General features: G+C 37.1%; 1 protein-coding gene across 1 annotated transcript in view; it reads right to left on the reverse strand.

Moving 5' to 3' along the window:
* Positions 1-10211: 10211 nt before the first annotated feature.
* The window catches only part of RNF166 (ring finger protein 166), a 53408-nt gene continuing 44586 nt past the window's right edge, over positions 10212-19033 (reverse strand). Inside the window, exons 4-6 of the mRNA XM_053704606.1 lie at positions 11487-11601; positions 10854-10961; positions 10212-10642 (exon numbers count right to left, since the gene is read on the reverse strand). Coding sequence (XP_053560581.1) covers positions 10577-10642; positions 10854-10961; positions 11487-11601 — 289 coding nt within the window. The 3' untranslated portion in view covers positions 10212-10576. The remainder of the gene's footprint in view (positions 10643-10853; positions 10962-11486; positions 11602-19033) is intronic.

Genomic DNA, 19033 nt, shown 5'->3' on the forward strand with positions numbered 1-19033 from the left:
GGTTAGAGCTAAAATTAACCTCCTCAGAATCTATAGTACTAGCCACTGCAGACTCTGAGTCAGATATTTCGCCCTCAGAAGCCACTGAGGAATCATCGTCATCAGACTAACGCCATCTTTGCGGAGTCAGAACTCCTTGAAACAGATTTTTTTTTTACGAATTCCTCTTTCGCTTTTTGCTCAGAAAAATCTCCTGGTAAAAAAGCAAACTGGGGGGAACAGCACTTCCTGGAGAATTTTGAGAGGAACCACAGGGTACTGCATGTGAAATTTAATAAATCCTGAGACCCTTGAAGAAAAAAAAAGCTGAGGCATTGCCAGGACTATTATCATTATTATCCTAAGAGACAGATGTCTCTGAGAGGGAATCTTAATTCTTAGACAAAATCATATTTTTAAAAAAATAAAAAACATGAGGAGCAAAAACTGTACAGGAGTATTAGCCAGCTTAGAATCGGAGCATCCAAGCAAGTAAAACATATCAAAAGACACACTAGAATTTGCTTCAAGGACCATGATATGAAAGTGATCCCCACTAGCAAAATGTCTAGATAATCAAAACAATTAGCCCCAAAGTTTGATAATCTAAACAAATTATAGGCAAACTAAAAATAGTCATTTTTAATTTTCAGCGCTGCTGAGGACTCACTCTCCGTGGAACCAGCAGGAAGATTCACTAGAAGGGGATCTGCAGACTAATCAACAAAGATTCTGATTGAATAGAAGACTCCTCTGTACAAAGCAGCAGCTGATCTGCAGCTCGCTAAAACACCCCCTGGCAGCTTCTCATTGAAGTACTACTCCGATCTAATCAGCACCAGTAGAAGAAAATAGGACGGCAAAACTCTCCGTTCGCTAATCCGACTGACAGAAGTGCAGAGTCCAGTCACATGAAAATGAAGTGTGCCACAGTAAAAAAAAAAACAGAGCACAAATAATACACACTGGAAAATGTCTATGTAACAAAGACAGATAAAACACACCAGTAAAAATGCTCCCTCTACCTATCCTTATAGAGTAAGACGGATTAAAAAAGAATATAGCCTCTTGTGAAAAATTCTTAACCCTCTCATGCCAGCCTCTAAAATGATCTTTTGACACATATAAGAAAATATATATCCCCTGCAGTACCCCTAAAGTATGTCCCCAGAATAAAACCAGAGGCATTAAAGCATAAAGTGCTGTCTCCTTCACACCTAGAAGGGAAAGCACTTACCTGTGGATCCTGGGCAGGACAGGGAAGGACTTCTTAGGTGTGTCAGATATATCACCTCTAACAGGGACCTGTAGAAACAGAAAAAAACAGAATAACCAACCCTGGCTTTCTATAAGAGGGGTAGAAATAATGGTAGAGGAAAAGCAAGGACCACCTCGCCGCCTTCTAACTGCTAAAAGCCACCATTACTCTTACTAAAGAGATTGACATGGATACACCATAGCCCCTAATCCTTGCTTGCAGGGAAAAGTACCCATTAAAGGATTAAATATCTTCAGACACCATCTTCGCACATCCTCCCTTGACAGAGGCAAAGAGTGACTGGGGTTCATGGGTAAGGGAAGTTACACTTAACAGCTTTGCTGGGGTGCTCTTTGCCTCCTTCTGCTGGCCAGGAGTTGTATATCCCACTAGTAATTGGAATGACGTTGTGGACTCTCCCTGCAATAGGAAAATGAAAATCCTTCCTCCTACTTCCCCTCCTCCTATATACAAGGGGATCCTTTTAGACTGACATCAGAATGCACCCAGGTGTTCCTGTTCGCCATTCCCATCGCACAGAAAGAGAGACCTGGCCAGGATCTGGTCCGGTGGGGACTGCTGTACTACTGACAGGTGGATCTGTGAAGGCTGCAACTTCAAAGGCTGAAGGAATGACTGTGAAGAAGTTCTCTATCTGCTTATAATTTGCAATAAAATCGGCGCATTGCACATAGCACTGGAGCATGGAGAATCGCAAACTTACATTTACTGGCAGATGAGGAAGACGGGGCTGACACAATAGAGATGAGGGGGCAGGCGGCTATTTCAAAACGGCTGAGGGACAACTTGTAAGTATTTTTACTTGCACAATATGCATTTATCAAAATTGGGCTACAGTTTGTAATTTTGCTCATTAGAAACGTTATCTGTATAAGTAAGAACATTTTTTTGGTTGACTTGCCCTTTAATGTGGGTCCAAAAAAAGAGTGTTTTTAAAATATTTTGTGTTGCATTTACCATGTATGCCCTAGAAAATGACTCAAATGCATTTCTTTTTCATTTAATACGGTGCAGTTTTCCCATATTATGGTATTTATGTGAACTAAAAAGTTATTTTCTAAAAAAAAAAAAAAAAAATGCTTGATCCGCAGAAATTATATATATGTATGAGGTATGATTTGGACAGTTTAAATTTATGTGTAAATGCAATAAACATCAAGCAGCTACATATACATTTCAATGACTTAGTAACATTCTTAGTGCCTTTTTAAAATGTTTTTATTAACCCCTTCAATTATGTGTCTCTATAATAAATGGTTAAAATTAGGACTGGAGTGGTCATGATGCTGTTGTCCAGTAGATTGTTTTTGTCATGCACTATTGGGGAAGTATACAACCAGTGTCAAAACCAGATGAGAGATTTTTTTTTTTCAAAGTTTGTTTGTTGTTAATAAAAAAAAACAGACACAGCTGGAATGAAACTGCATTTTACTGAGAAAAATGGTTTTGCTACAAATACATAATAAATTGTTTTACTTCCAAAAACAGTATTTATCTTCAAAACTTCTAGTATTCAGCATGTTATGCAAAATAACACAAATAACAGAGACACAATAGACAATATTCACATACCATGTGCAACATCTTCCTACACCCAGCCTTGTGTAACACAGAAATCCAATAGAAAATATGAGATACTTTTTTCTTTTTGAGCAAAGAGGTGTAAAACATTTGAAAATCCCCCTTCCAAACAGCTTTCCCCTTCGTAACCAAGAAGGCCTGGTGGAGTAACACTGAGTAACAAGAATATAAATAAAATGAGAACTAAAGTGACATTGCAGTTAGAGCTTAAACTGCCTTTGTGCTGCAGTTTAAAGTATCCTTGACAGTCCTTCCAGACATTTCAGGTTTTGCCAGAAACATTCAATACCACAAAATAAATGTGGTCATTTACAGGAACACAGAAAATTCTTTATTTTTACATTTATCCTGAATATTTTTTAACTAACCCCCCCCCCCACATATTTCTAAAATATTTAGAAAAATAATAGATCCATGATACTAATGAATGTTGTAATTAGTATAGATTAGGTGTAAATGGAAATTAGATATATTTCTCCATTTAATTTATTTAGCCATAATTTTTTCCCCCTCAGCCACTCCGTGATCCGTTAACTAATAATGGCAAACACCATCACAGTAAAATAAAAGGTAACAAGGACAGATCATTAGTACAAAAGACCAACATAAATAAAAGACAGAATTATTTGCATTGATCATTTGAGGTAAGCTTTATGATTTACCAGGGAAATTTCACACACACATCTGCTATAACTAAATACTGTATATACAAAAAATGTGCAGTAAAACTCCCAATGTTTTATTTCACTACAAGGCTGTTATTAAAAAAATTATAAACATTTTTTATATAATAATAATAATAAAAATAAACAGACATAAAACACACCATATAACTGGCCAATTATTGTTTTGTTTTTTTAGGATTTGTAAACCGTCTGGAGTGGAAAAAATAATAGTGAGAACAAAAATTTATAGAAAATGTGAAAGTAGACAAAGAACAGTGGATATATAAAGCGTGTGAGTGTGTTTGTGTGGTGTAACATTATAAAACATCTGTTTAACATCAATCAAGTTCCATATAATCTGTACACTGACATCACCAGGTCTAATGTGCATGACCAATTATATTCCTAAATATTTTTATGGATGTAGCATGAGTTATTAAGATAGTCAGGAAATTGAAATGTTCACATTCGATATAAACCCTATACTAAATGAACTAACTATGGCAAACATCTGCCCAGTCTAGCGCCAACAACCTTAGAATGACTCATTGAACTGAGAAAGTACATACTATCACTGCTGCCCTATGCAGGACATAGAGAAAATGCAAAGTGAATGATATTTGCAGGCCAACATTTACGTAGCAGTAGTTCTTAGATACATTCTGAATTTCAAAAAAGTAGAAAAATAATTTACTGTTTGCTATGCATTAAGCTAGAGGAAAAACAATCAACCAATTGTTTTCAAGAAGTCACTAAAGCATTGCTTGGTCCGAGCTAACTAGAAAAAAAAAATATTGAAATCACAAATAAAGCACAGGGGACTTAAAAGGAACATGAAACTCAAAATTCTCCTTTCATGATTCAGACAGAGAATACAATTTAAAAAAAAAGTTTCCAATTTACTTCTATTATCAAACTTGCTTCGTCCTCTTGTTATTCCTTGTTGAAGAGATATCCTAGTTAGGTAGCAGGCACGTCTGGAGCCCTACAAGACAGGAAACAGTGCTGCTATCTATTGTTCTTGCTAATTTATAACATTGTTGAAAAACTGCTGCTATATAGTAATGCAGGCATGCGCACGATCCAGATCTTACGTTCCTGAAAAATAAAACTTTTGGGTTTTATGTCCCTTTAAAAACTGTATAATAGGGTTATGTTGCGGAAATTGGGTAAGCCTAGCATTACCCGGACAAACCTGACATTACCCAAGCGGCTGTGGCTAAAGCCCGATGTAACATGATAATTATTCTCATAGTGAATTGAGTCACTGCATCAAACATATATACTATGCACTGTAATTCACATCTTTACTATCTTTTTTGCCTCCTCCTGAGGGGTTCAAGCCCCCCTTGTAAACCTCATCCCCCCAAGCTTCACTTGGGGTGGATGCCAGAGGATCGGTGCGGCACCTTCCTTGAACCCCCCAGGCAGAGGCAAAAAATAATATTAGTGTAGATGGGGGAATTACATTACATCAGGCTTTATCCACAGCCGCTTGGGTAATTTTAGGTTTAACTGGGTAATCATAGGATTACCCGGATTTCTGACTTTATCAGTAAGAAATACACACACTTATACATATATATATTATATATATATATATATATTAGGGTTGCACCGATACCGATACTAGTATCGGTATCGGTACCGATACCAAGTATTTGCATGAGTACTTGTACTCATGCAAATGCACCGATACTTAAACCGATACCTCCACTTCCAAACCATATGCTATTTTGTGGCGTTTTTTCAAACTGCATGTTCCCATTTCATTTTAAGCTGAAGTGGAGACTAAACTAAAAATTGTTTACTACTGTTCTGCCAATACAAATTGCTGTTATTTGTATTATTGTAGTAGAGATCACTGTACCCCATTCAGACAAACCCCTGAAGTACTGGTCAGTTAATAAACTGAGATTTCCAGCTCTGGCTAAAATGGTCCAAAAATATCTTTCTGCCCCATGCAGTAGTGGGGAAAGTGAAAGACTGTTCAACTTAGAGTCAAACCTCCTTACTGATAGCAAAAACAGACTTATAGCTGAACATGCAGAGAGGCTTCTGTTCTGTTCCTTAAAAAAAACTTGGCACTAACTTTTGAAAAATTATTCCAATTTCTAAATTGCCTTTTTACTGCTAGTTCTCCTCATCTTGCACAATGATGTTCAAAACATACTGTACTCCGAGGAACATCCATAGGTTAGCTTATATAATTGCAGGAAGAGTACTCATGGCAAAAATTAAGTTAATGCCAATGAACACTCATCCTGCAATTATAGGACTAGAATTAGATTACATTTGATTGGTAAGCTTTATCAATGCTTTGTTCACATTTCCAACTCCATAGACTTTAATGGAGACATGTAATGAGAGCATTGGTAAGCTTGCCAGTCAAATATAATCTAGCCCATAGTGTTGTTCACTGTTCTATTTTTTACTGCATTGCACTTTTGGTTGGTTGTGATTTTATTTGTTGTTATTATTAATATATTTTATTGTAATATTTTTATTTATAAACATGTTCTGTTAACTTTATGACAAAACTGTTTTATTATTTCATAATGACTTTTAAGTTACAGTCCTCCGTAATTATAAAGAAGGAATCTTAAATAATTAGTCTGTATTGTGCTTGGTTAACTGTCACATGACATTAAAAAAAAAGTATCGGTAATTGGTATCGGCGAGTATTTGAAACAAGTATCGGTACTTGTACTCGGTCTTAAAAATGGTATTGGTGCAACCCTAATATATATATATATATATATATATATATATATATATATATATATATATATATACACACACACAAATACACACAGGTGGCCCTCGGTTTACGCCAGTTCAATTTGCGCCGTTTCAGAATAACAACCTTTTTTTCCGTCATGTGACTGCTATTGAAAAGCTTTTGGAAAGCAATGCACTAATTAAGATAGCCAGTAGGTGGAGCTGTCCGCTTGTTTTGCAGCAAAGTTATGCAACTTAACTGCCTTAAATTGATCTGTGTACACAGATCAGACCAGATCTATTGAGCAAAATTTAGCAGGCACTTCCCTATTATCTTCCTCTCCAGCAGATTCAGGTGAGGGTGCCTAACTACTTATTAATCACTGCAGATTGAAATGCATAGAATAGGTGCAGACCCAATATTATCTAACATGCTAACAATGCAGAGAACTGATTGCAGAAAAAATGCAAGTAAAAAAAGTTTTTGTTCATTAAACTTAGTTTGATGATGATACAATATTTGTAGGTTTATAATGATGTTTAGCATTTAAAGTCTTCATTTCAAAGCTTTAAAAATAATGTATTAGGTGTTACTTATGGCAATTTTGAGAGGGGCCTGGAAACTAACTCCCTCACTTCCCATTGACTTATGCTTGTGCTTCTGCTATACATTTTTATAGGCCTAAAAAACTAACGAGGGGCACAATATTTCCTTTCAAAGCAAAATAGTAGAAACTAAATGTCAAACTTGTGTGTATATCCTGGTATCAGAACATATATATACATTAAAGATTATATAGTTGTAATATTGTAACATTCGGGATTGTTTCCTAGATTTATGAAGAACAGCAGCATAATGTTATACAGAATTGAGAGTGTGTAGTGTAACTGTGTATTCCATCTCAGAGGTAGCTAAGAAATTCAATCAAAAGCTGTTTTTGTAAGTTTGATTATAGCTGTTAAATAAATTCAATATATCAAAATGTATATTTGGCAACAGACACTCTCCTTTGCAGGAAGACACAGAGAAAGAGCAGTTTACAGTGTTGTTTCAAAATATAGTTAGTGTTTAAAGGGATATTAAACAGTATGAGATTGTAATACAAAATGTGTAGTTAAAAAAAAAAACTTTGTAATATGCTTTCATTATTTATTTTGACCCTTTTTCCTGTTATTTAAGTCATAAAGTAATGGACACTGCCGTGTCTACCTTATCTCACTGTCCTGTTGCAAACAATTAGGAACATATATAAAATAGGCAATAGACCACTACAAACAAGGTTTGTGGGATTCCACACAGCCTTGTTTACACAAACTCTACTTTATTGCCTTGTTTATATAACATTCTCTAATTGTCCTCCACAGAAGACAAAGGTAAATAGAAAACTAGTTCAAATATGGCGGCACCCATTACTTTATAGAAACTAAAATTTTACATATATATCATCAATATTTAAACAACTAATATTGGGCTAGATTACAAGTGGATTGCAAAATTGTGCTTTTGCAATGTGCGCTGGTATTACAAGTTAAGCACCTGGAAGCTTTAGGGTTGCGCTAACGAGAGAGCACGCGTCCAAAGGCTCCAATGGGAGCCTCGTACTCACGCTGTGGGACACGGCAAAGAACCTAGCGCAGGGGGTAAGTCGCACAGCGTTGGGCATCAAATTAAAATTATATATGTATATGAATATATACATATATATTTATGTGTTTATATGTGTATATACACATAATATATGTATACAAGCATATACATAAATATTTAAAGTAAAAACACAGTCGTCATAAACCTCAATGTAAAGGCACTTTCCAGTGCTGTTTTTTTTTCTTTTTCTAACACCCTACATCCCCTCACTTTAACCCCTTATAACTGCTTTGTGCAGTTATTTTTAAAAAATAAAATAAAGATGCTCATACTTTTGAAAGGAACTGTCCACTTTATTTGGTGGCAATAAGGGCACATTTTTTTAAATTAACCAGAGGTCCTCTGGTTAACTGCACTTAGCGCAAAGTGCTCCCACGAGCATTAACCAGCCACTTAATGGCTGGTTATTAAATGTGCGCCTGTAAACGGGCAAATTTGCCCTTTAAAGGTGCACGTTAAAATAGTGCTCCACTTGTAATCTAGCCCATAATGTTAAAAATACAGCTACATATTAATCGAAGGCTATTCTTTGCTTTGCATACATCATTATGTCTTTAGCATGTATTTACTGTTTAATATCCCTAAGGGAGTTTTAAATTTTACTCCCCTTTATTAGATTTATAGGAAGCTGATAATTAAAACAGCTTTATGGTACTTAAAGTTCAAGGTAAAGTGAATATATATATATATATATATATATATATATAGTAAAGTGAATATATATATATATATATATATATATATATATATATATATATATATATATATATATATATATATATATATATATATATATATATATATATATAACAATTTTACAGCTTTACAATTGAAGTGGGCATTATGTTTTTTTGAGCTGTCAGATAATCATGCAATCAGAAGAGAAGCGGAGTATTTAAAATAAAAATTAAAGTTCCATAAAAATACATTTGCTACTAAACAAACATATACTATGCAGTATGAATAACAACTTATTCCTCAGTTTATATTACATACTTTTTATAATATAAAATATCAAAGCTTAACACTAATGCAGTAAAAATGCCAAAACATGTTCTTAATCATAAAAGCCATAGAAAAATGAGTTGGCCTTTCACCTCTGAGGTTTATGTTGATGATATGAGTCAATAGCATAGGCATCGTCAACAAACATAAGGAATATTCTAATACAATCTGCTAAAAAGGCCACTGTAGAGCAAAAGTGGCAAGCTCTAATGTATTACAGCATGTCATTTTTATACAACTCCAACTGAAACAATATGTGTTTAACTCCTGCAGAGCTACTTAACAAACAGATAAAGTCCTGCTTGGGAGCCACAGATAACTGCTGATCCTGGGCAGGAAACAGTCAGTGAACCAATAGGCAATCCCATGACCCGCAAATCATCAGCTGTGTGCAACTCGCGAGCTGCAGTGCTTACGGATTCTAAACAGGACATTACCTACATGTTTAACTCCTATGTTCGACTTCTAGAGTAGTAGTGAAAAAATGACATCCTCTAAAGAATTACAGCAACTCATTTGCAATATAATGTCACTGTACAAAATAAAATGTTGATTCTGCAAATGAAAGAGAAGCATTTACACATGGCAAAACTGCTACTTTACTGGTGGCAAGAACATTTTTAGACATCAGTTTAAAATAAATAAAATTACCCTGTGAAGTCGCCCCCCCCCCCCCGCCAATGCTGCAAAGAAAAAAAAAATCCCCCCCACAATCTCTTAACACTGGTAAACCTACAGATATCTGCTAAGGAGTGGTAACTGCTAGAACCACTAAGTTATGAGTCTTGAAATGACATTGACCTGGTCCTATCAAAGGTTTTTAGTTAAAGTTCAAGGCCAAAATAATGGTGAAAAACTCAAAAAGCCCAGGGTCATTGTAACAGTAGACAAACCTCAGAGATGAAGGGAAAAGAGCAGCAAAACCACTCAGCCATTTGTCTATAAAGTGCCTGCACAAATAGTACAACATCTCCTCTTTTGTCATTGCAGACAAAAGTGCATTTTCTATAAGACAGTAAAAGAGGGGGCAACAAAACGGTTCAGTCAATCAGAAATCCCTAGGATGAGGTCAGTGGATGGCCAACAGGTTTATATTGCTGGTGCTTTAAAACTAGACCACTCTCTTAAGAACAGTGATAATTACTTGGCCTCTGTGGTACTGCTCTTTTGCTTCAGAGAATACATCTCCTTTTCCTAGAAATGTTTCCCACTTTAATATATGATTTTAGAAAACAAGATGAAAAATATGCTAAATAGGAATATTTAAGTACACCATAGCACTTGTTTGTGTGTGTATCTTTTAAATAATCATATAATAAATAAGGACTAAAAAAATTATTGTACGTTTTTAAAGTTTTTTTTTCTACAACATAAGACTTTCATTTTCTTCTGCTATGTGCAAAAAGTTTGTGTCTCTTGTAACTTCCTCTTCACATTTTTGAAGATGTGACAGCTTACGCTCATATGAACACTCACACATACCCCAACATAAAAACTACCCTTTGGTAATTAATGATCCCCCATCCAATTCTAACAGCTCCTTTTAATTAAAAAAAAAAGATTCATCTGGTTTAAAACAATAAAAAAAAGACATGGGGAAAAGGAAATGTGATCTGCTAAATCTGGAAGGAATGTACAAGCCTCGGTCGTGGGTAGCAGCACCAAGAAGGGGGATTTGGTGCAGTTACAGTGGGATCTTCAGTTTTCAGACAGCGATAGTGCAAGAGCTGCTTGTAGTGCCGCTTCTTCATCAATGCTGTAGTCCTGCAGAAAGAGAGGATAAGTGATATAGGCAAGCATGTCTGTGTGCTAAATGTTAATAAGGACAAGGACATTTAAAACCAGCTGCAGATGTAAGGATGCAAAGCAAGACAAATCAGGACTTGCAATACATATTATACTGTTACATTAGCTTGGTGACCCGTTTTCTTTTCAATAGTAAAACAATTAATCAACTAATTACTGATATACATACCACAAATGTGTCATAGGAGAATTTATGCCGATGAAGCAAATGCTGCAGAAAATTGGCACTCTTGTAGCTGGGGTCCCCCCATGGCATTGCTGAACAAATAGGACACACCTAGGAAACCAAGAAACGATGATGGGCATGCACTGATGTTTAACATACTCAACTCATTAAAAGGATGAGAAACTTGTTTCCCCATGTGTGTAGTAAAGTAACTATGCAATGTATTTATTATCGTTTGCTCACTTTTGCTGTAATCTGATTCTGAAAATCGTGTATTTTCCACTGCCCCAGAAAAGCTAGACCAGATCCTGCAGAATTTAAGATCCTTACATTGCAACATTCTATACAGTGATTGCACACAAACGGACGTTAACCAACCTTATCTATATTTAAGAGCACAATAAAAATACACACATTTTCTCTAACAATTCTACTGCTTGAGAAGGATTAACTAAAGCACTATCTGTTGGGCGCCACTACCAATATATCTTTATTAGCTTGGGAAAATATCCCACATTCATACCTCTGGATACGTTTATTCTGCATAGTGGAAGCCCCAAAATAAAGTGTCACTCGTAAAATAAAACAAAACCCGGTTTTTCGTTGCACCATTCTAGGGTGTTCTAAAAGTCGTACCACTTTGTTAAGATCACTTCTATGATTCTCCATGCAGTGTTTCACTAGTTCCTGCTGGTCCAAGTTGCGGGCACCACAATATGGGCAAATAAAGGTGGAACGGTTTGGGATATTGCTGAAAAACAAAAAGAATGTATGAAGCAGAAAAAAAAACAATATGATGAACACAAATATATGGACTATGTTTACTATGAGGTCTTTGCTATTTTTAAAGTGCTGAATTTTACCTTTTAATCAATTAAAATCAGTAAATGACCAACCAGTGCTACACAGCTCCTGAGTGTTTTTATAAATCTGAGGAACCTTCCATTTCAAAATAATAGTTCCATTTGTCAATGTTTTTGAGGTATTCGTCAATAAAAATGTGTCAATTTCAGCTAACTTTTTGTTCACTTTTATTCCCACCAAGTTTCAATTAAATTTGTTCACACAATCAAACATTACAATTACCTGCAAGATAGGATTTAGCAAGGAAGCCAACTTAAAGGAATATTAAACAGTGCTCCTTTGGTAAAAACAAATATGCTAAATCAAAGTAAAAAGAAACATTGTGCAAAAACAAACAAACTTACTTGTTTTCTAGCGAAATTTGCACTGAGAACTTCTCTGTAGCCCCTTTACGATAAAGGTTGAACTTTTTTTTTTTTTTTTTTTAAATGCACTTAAAAAGTATTCAACAGGCAAAATTCATAGACAACTGCCTATAAGCCTTTCCTACCAATGGCTGCCTCAGAAGAAGCACAAACATCAAAATGGTAGAATTTAGTATAAGTATGCAAAAAAGACCAAGTATCTACCGTGCAAATTGGGTCAACTGAAGCCTCATTCTTGAAAGCCCAAGAAGTGTAAACTGATCTTGTAGGATGACCAGTAATCCGTTTCGGTATAGGCTGGCATGCCTCCAAGTAAGCCTTATGAATCAAAAGTTTCAACAAAGAAGCCAAAGAAATAGCAAAAACTTTCTGTCCTTTCCTAGAACCAGAAAAGTTAACAAACTAACAACATCCAAATTATGCAAAGATCTCTCTTAAACATTCTTGGGATTAGGACACAGAGAAGAGACAACACTTTCTCTACCGATATTGTCTGAGGACACAACTTTAGGCAAGAAATCCAAGTTAGTCCTTTATCCCAATAAAAGATTAGATAAGGAGAGTCACAAGAAAGAGCAGACAATTCAGAAACTCTTCTAACAGAAGAGATAGCCAAAAGAAACAAAACCTTTCGCGAAAGAATCTTAAAGAACCAGATAAAAAGACAATGCAACAGCACTTAGTCTGAATTTAAGAGTAGATTTTTTTCTGACAAATTTAAAAGTTATGTCTATTTCCACTTTTCCTGTATCATGTGACAGCCCATCAGCCAATCACAAATGCCAATGCATATATTCTGTGAAGTTTTGCACATGCTCAGTAGAAGTTGATGATTCAAAAAGTGTAAATACAAAAAGACTGTGCACATTGTGTTAATGAAAGTAAAGTTGTTTAAAATTGTATACTCTATCTGACTCATGAAAGTTTAATTTTGACTTGAGTGTCCCTTTAATATCCACTTTACGCACAGACTCAAAAGAAGGGGCCAGAAAAAAATAAACACCAAGTTAAGACTCCTGGGAGGAGAAATTGGCTTGATCACAAGCTTAAAGGGACAGTCTACAATATAATTTTTGTTTTTTAAAAGATAGATAATCCCTTTATTACCCATTCCCCAGTTTTGCATAACCAACACTGTTATAATAATATACTTTTTACTTCTGTGATTACCTTGTATCTAAGCCTCTTCTGACAGCCCCCTGATCACATGACTTTTTATTTATTATCTATTGACTTGCATTTAGAACTGTGTTATTTTAACTTTTAAATAACTGCTTGGGCATGAACACAAAAAGACTGTGCACATTGTGTTAATGAAAGTAAAGTTGTTTAAAATTGTATACTCTGAGTCATGAAAGTTTAATTTTGACTTGAGTGTGCCTTTAATATCCACTTTACGCACAGACTCAAAAGAAGTGGCCAGAAAAAAATAAACACCATGTTATCTATATGGCCCACATGAACTAGCAGTTTCCTATTTTGAAAAGCAAATAAAAAAGCATGTGATAAGAGGCTGTCTTTAGTGGGTTAGAAACAGGCAGAAATTTAGAGGTTTACATCTTTAAAGTATATTAATATATCAATGTTGGTTGTGCAAAGCTGGGGAATGGATAGTAAAGGTGTTATCTATCTTTTTAAACAATTTTAGTGTAGACTGTTCCTTTAATTTGTGCCAAGGCCTAAACAAAACCATGAATTTCAGGAAGATTAGCAATCTTCCTATGAAACAAAACTGAAAGAGCAGAAATCTGCCCTTTCAGAGAACTGGCAGATAGGCCCTTATCTAGACCTTTCTGTAAGAATTGCAAAATTCTAGGAATTCTAAGAGAATGCCAGGAAAAGCCATGATCTATACACAAAGTATTAAAAGCTTTCCAGACCTTACGATAAATCTTTCTTGTCACAGGCTTACAAGCCTAGATTAAAGTTTTAATCACAGAATTATTATTATTTTATTATTATACTTTATTTATGGAGCACCGTCATATTCCGCAGCGCTGCCCATGGATACAGTTCATTTAAATAAAACAATATAAAACTTGTAAGACACAGGACAAAATTTACAAACACATACAGGAGGAATTGAGGGCCCTATTCCCGTGGGAACTTACAATCTAGAAGGGTAGGAGGTTGAGAAACAGGAGGTGAGGACTGCAAGATTGAGAAAGATGTTAATGCAGAGTTAGATTAGGGAGTTGGGTGGTAGGCTTCTCTGAACAGAAAAGTCTTCAGAGAGCACTTAAAGGAAGAAAGATTAGGGCAAAGTCTGACAGCACAAGGGAGAGTGTTCCAGAGGGTAGGTGCTGCACGACAGAAGTCCTGCAGTCTAGCATGAGAAGAGGTGATAGTTGCAGATGCAAGGAGCAGGTCATTGTTGGATCTTAGTGGGCAGGCTGGAGTATACTTGTTGATTAGAAAGGATAGGTAGAGGGGAGCGGTATTGGTGAGAATTTTGAATTTAATTCTGCTGTGAATGGGGAGCCAATGAAGGGAATCGCAGCAAGATGCAGCAGAACCAGAGCAACGGGAAAGGTGGATCAGCCTGGCAGAGGCATTTAGGATGGATTGAAGGGGAGAGAGGCGGGAAATAGGAAGGCCAGTAAGTAGGTTATTGCAGCAGTCAAGTCGGGAAATAACAAGTGAGTGGATTATTTGCTTTGTGGTGTTAGCGTACAGAAAAGGTTGAATCTTGGAAATATTGCGTAGATGGTTGCGGCAGGATGTAGAAAACAATTGAATATGGGGGACAAAGGATAGATTTGAGTCAAGTGTAACTCCGAGGCAGAGGACTTGGGGCGATGGGGAAATGGTGATGCCATCAACAGGGATAGAGAAGTCACAAGTCGGCATAGAGCTTGAGGGGGGGGGGATAAGAAGGAGCTCAGTCTTGGACATGTTAATCTTTAGGTGGCGAGAGGCCATCCAGGAAGAAATACCAGATAAGCAGTTGCTGACATGAGAAAGTACAGAGGGAGAGAGAGCAGGGGTGGAGAGGTAGATCTGGGTGTCATCAGCATAGAGGTGATATTTGAAGCCATAACTGTTGATAAGTTTACCCAGCGAAGAAGTATAAACGGAGAATCCAGGAAGGAGCAGTGTCACAGAGGCCAAAAGAGCTAAGGGTCTTTAGGAGGAGGGGGTGGTCAACTGTGTCTAGGGCAGCTGGGAGGTCGAGTAAGATGAGTATAGAGTAGTGGCCAATATTTTTAGCAGAGAGGAGATCGTTAGTAACCTTGGTAAGGGCAGTCTCAGTTGAGTGTTTGGGGTGGAAACCGGATTGCAGGGGGTCAAGCAAGGAGTTGGTGGATAGGAAGTGGGTTAGGAAATTGTAAACTAGTTTTTCAAGGAGTTTTGATGTTAGTGGAAGCAGTGATATGGGGCGGTAGCTTTCAGGGGAATTGGGGTCGAGGGAGGGTTTTTTTGAGTATGGGAGTGACTTTTGCGTGTTTGAAAGAAGATGGGAATGAGCCGGTAGAGAGAGATAGGTTGAAGATGTGGGTAAGAGCAGGAGTGAGGGTATTAGATGGGAAAGGATAGGGTCAAGCAGGAAGGTAGTGAGGTGTGAGGAAGATAGTAAGGAGGAAACTTAATTCTCGGTGGCTGGATGGAAGATGCAGAGGGAGTAACTGGGCCTGTTGATGGAATATTGCAGGTTGGTGCAGGGATGTTACTTCGGATAGTACGTGTTTTGTTTAAAAAGTAGTCTGAGAAAGCGCTATGCTTAAGAACTAAGCTAAGAGATTTGAGATCCAGATGAAAAAATGGACCTTGAGACAGAAGATCTCGTCGAAGCGGAAGAGGCCAAGGAGGACAACTGGACATCTGAACCAGATCTGTATAGCAAATCCTGTGAGGCCAAGCTGGGGCTAGCCTTATCTTGGAAATCAACCTGGAGGGAAAAAAAAAAGAGGAGAAAACAAATAAACAGGCTGAAATGACCATTGAGCTACTAGAGCATAAATAATTATATCCCCTTAAAAAAGTTCTTAAGAAATGGAAAACGTAGCCCTCCAAAAGAAGCTTAACACAGGTCTAAACCGTGCAAAGCCTAAACAAAATTAAAGCAGGAGACTACAAGTAGACTCCACATCTGAAGCCTGGATAGCGCTCAGCAGAATACCAGGACACACGTGAAAACTAAACTGTTAAAAGTGAGATTAGCTTGCCAGAAGACAAAGTGGTACTAGAGGCATACGTGCGCAAATACAACACGTTCTGACCCGAAAGCCGAAGCAGAGGACAAAAAAAATTCTGCCCTTGAGCGCGAGAAAAAATCCTGAGGGCTCAAGTGCGCTATCCAGATGCACCCAGACCAGGACTAAACTCGCGAGCTAAAAATCTGACGTACACAAAAAATTTAAAGGGAAATAAAAGTATAGCGTTTCTGTTAAATAAATACATAATTATAAATGCCTAAACTAGGCATGTTATATAAATGAAAATTTGATACTTACAAATAGACATAAACCATACCACATATACATCCATTTGACAAACACTGTATTCTGAGGGGAAAACGGGCCTCAATGTATACTGAAAACCCCTCCCTATGAAGAATCAAATGCACATCTTCATTCTTCGACCACCAAAGTAAAAAAATGAGGTACCTGTGAGGTGGGAGGGGTTTTGTAGAGCTCTTGGGGTTTGGGATTCTTTGCCTCCTCCTAGTGGTAGGGAAGAGTAATTCCCAGGAGTAATGTATAGTGGACTCTCACCACCTGTATGAAAGAAAAAAAGGGTTAAGCATTGTCCATTTCTGCTTTACTGTGGGGATAAAAAATAGCATTTGTAGTTAAGGTTGGCTTCAATGCTAAACCCTATTTTTCCAGGTATTTGTAGCATTTGATATACAAATTTAATATAATAATAAAAAAATAATGTATTTATATATATATATTTATATATATATATATATATATATATATATATATATATATATATATACATATACATATATATATATACATACATACATATACATATACACACACACACATACTTTATATTTTATACATATACACACACACTACAAAATTAAAGGGACACTGAACCCAAATTTTTTCTTTTGTGATTCAGATAGAGCATTCAATTTTAAGCAACTTTCTAATTTACTCCTATTATCAATTTTTCTTTGTTCTTTAGCTATCTTTATTTGAAAAACAGAATTTATGCTTACCTGATAAATTACTTTCTCCAACGGTGTGTCCGGTCCACGGCGTCATCCTTACTTGTGGGAATATCTCTTCCCGAACAGGAAATGGCAAAGAGTCCCAGCAAAGCTGGCCATATAGTCCCTCCTAGGCTCCGCCCACCCCAGTCATTTGACCGACGGACAGGAGGAAAAATATAGGAGAAACCATATGGTACCGTGGTGACTGTAGTTAGAGAAAATAATTCATCAGACCTGATTAAAAAACCAGGGCGGGCCGTGGACCGGACACACCGTTGGAGAAAGTAATTTATCAGGTAAGCATAAATTCTGTTTTCTCCAACATTGGTGTGTCCGGTCCACGGCGTCATCCTTACTTGTGGGAACCAATACCAAAGCTTTAGGACACGGATGAAGGGAGGGAGCAAATCAGGTTACCTAAACGGAAGGCACCACGGCTTGCAAAACCTTTCTCCCAAAAATAGCCTCCGAAGAAGCAAAAGTATCAAATTTGTAAAATTTGGCAAAAGTGTGCAGTGAAGACCAAGTCGCTGCCTTACATATCTGATCAACAGAAGCCTCTTCTTGAAGGCCCATGTGGAAGCCACAGCCCTAGTGGAGTGAGCTGTGATTCTCTCAGGAGGCTGCCGTCCGGCAGTCTCGTAAGCCAATCGGATGATGCTTTTAAGCCAAAAGGAAAGAGAGGTAGAAGTCGCTTTTTGACCTCTCCTTTTACCAGAATAGACGACAAACAGAGAAGATGTTTGTCTGAAATCTTTTGTAGCTTCTAAATAGAATTTTAGAGCACGGACTACGTCCAAATTGTGTAACAAACGTTCCTTCTTTGAAACTGGATTCGGACACAAAGAAGGTACAACTATCTCCTGGTTAATATTTTTGTTAGAAACAACCTTTGGAAGAAAACCAGGCTTAGTACGCAAAACCACCTTATCTGCATGGAACACCAGATAGGGCGGAGAACACTGCAGAGCAGATAACTCTGAAACTCTTCTAGCAGAAGAAATAGCAACCAAAAACAAAACTTTCCAAGATAACAACTTAATATCTATGGAATGTAGAGGTTCAAACGGAACCCCTTGAAGAACTGAAATAACTAGATTTAAACTCCAGGGAGGAGTCAAAGGTCTGTAAACAGGCTTGATCCTAACCAGAGCCTGAACAAATGCTTGAACATCTGGCATAGCTGCCAGTCGTTTGTGTAGTAAGACAGATAAAGCAGAAATCTGTCCCTTTAGAGAACTCGCAGATAATCCTTTATCCAAACCTTCTTGCAGAAAGGAAAGAATCTTAGGAATTTTTACCTTATTCCAAGGGAATCCCTTGGATTCACACCAGCAGATATATCTTTTCCATATTTTATGGTAAATCTTTCTAGTTACCGGTTTTCTGGCCTGAACCAGAGTATCTATCACCGAATCTGAAAACCCACGCTTTGATAGAATCAAGCGTTCAATCTCCAAGCCGTTAGCTGGAGGGAGACCAGATTTGGATGTTCGAATGGACCCTGAACAAGAAGGTCCTGTCTCAAAAGGTAGCTTCCATGGTGGAACCGATGACATATTCACCAGGTCTGCATACCAAGTCCTGCGTGGCCACGCAGGAGCTATCAAGATCACCGAGACCCTCTCCTGTTTGATCCTGGCTACCAGCCTGGGAATGAGAGGAAACGGTGGGAAAACATAAGCTAGGTTGAAGGTCCAAGGCGCTACTAGTGCATCCACTAGAGTCGCCTTGGGATCCCTGGATCTGGACCCGTAGCAAGGAACCTTGAAGTTCTGACGAGA

Source organism: Bombina bombina, chromosome 1, assembly GCF_027579735.1.
Source record: "Bombina bombina isolate aBomBom1 chromosome 1, aBomBom1.pri, whole genome shotgun sequence".
NCBI classification, from domain to species: domain Eukaryota; kingdom Metazoa; phylum Chordata; class Amphibia; order Anura; family Bombinatoridae; genus Bombina; species Bombina bombina.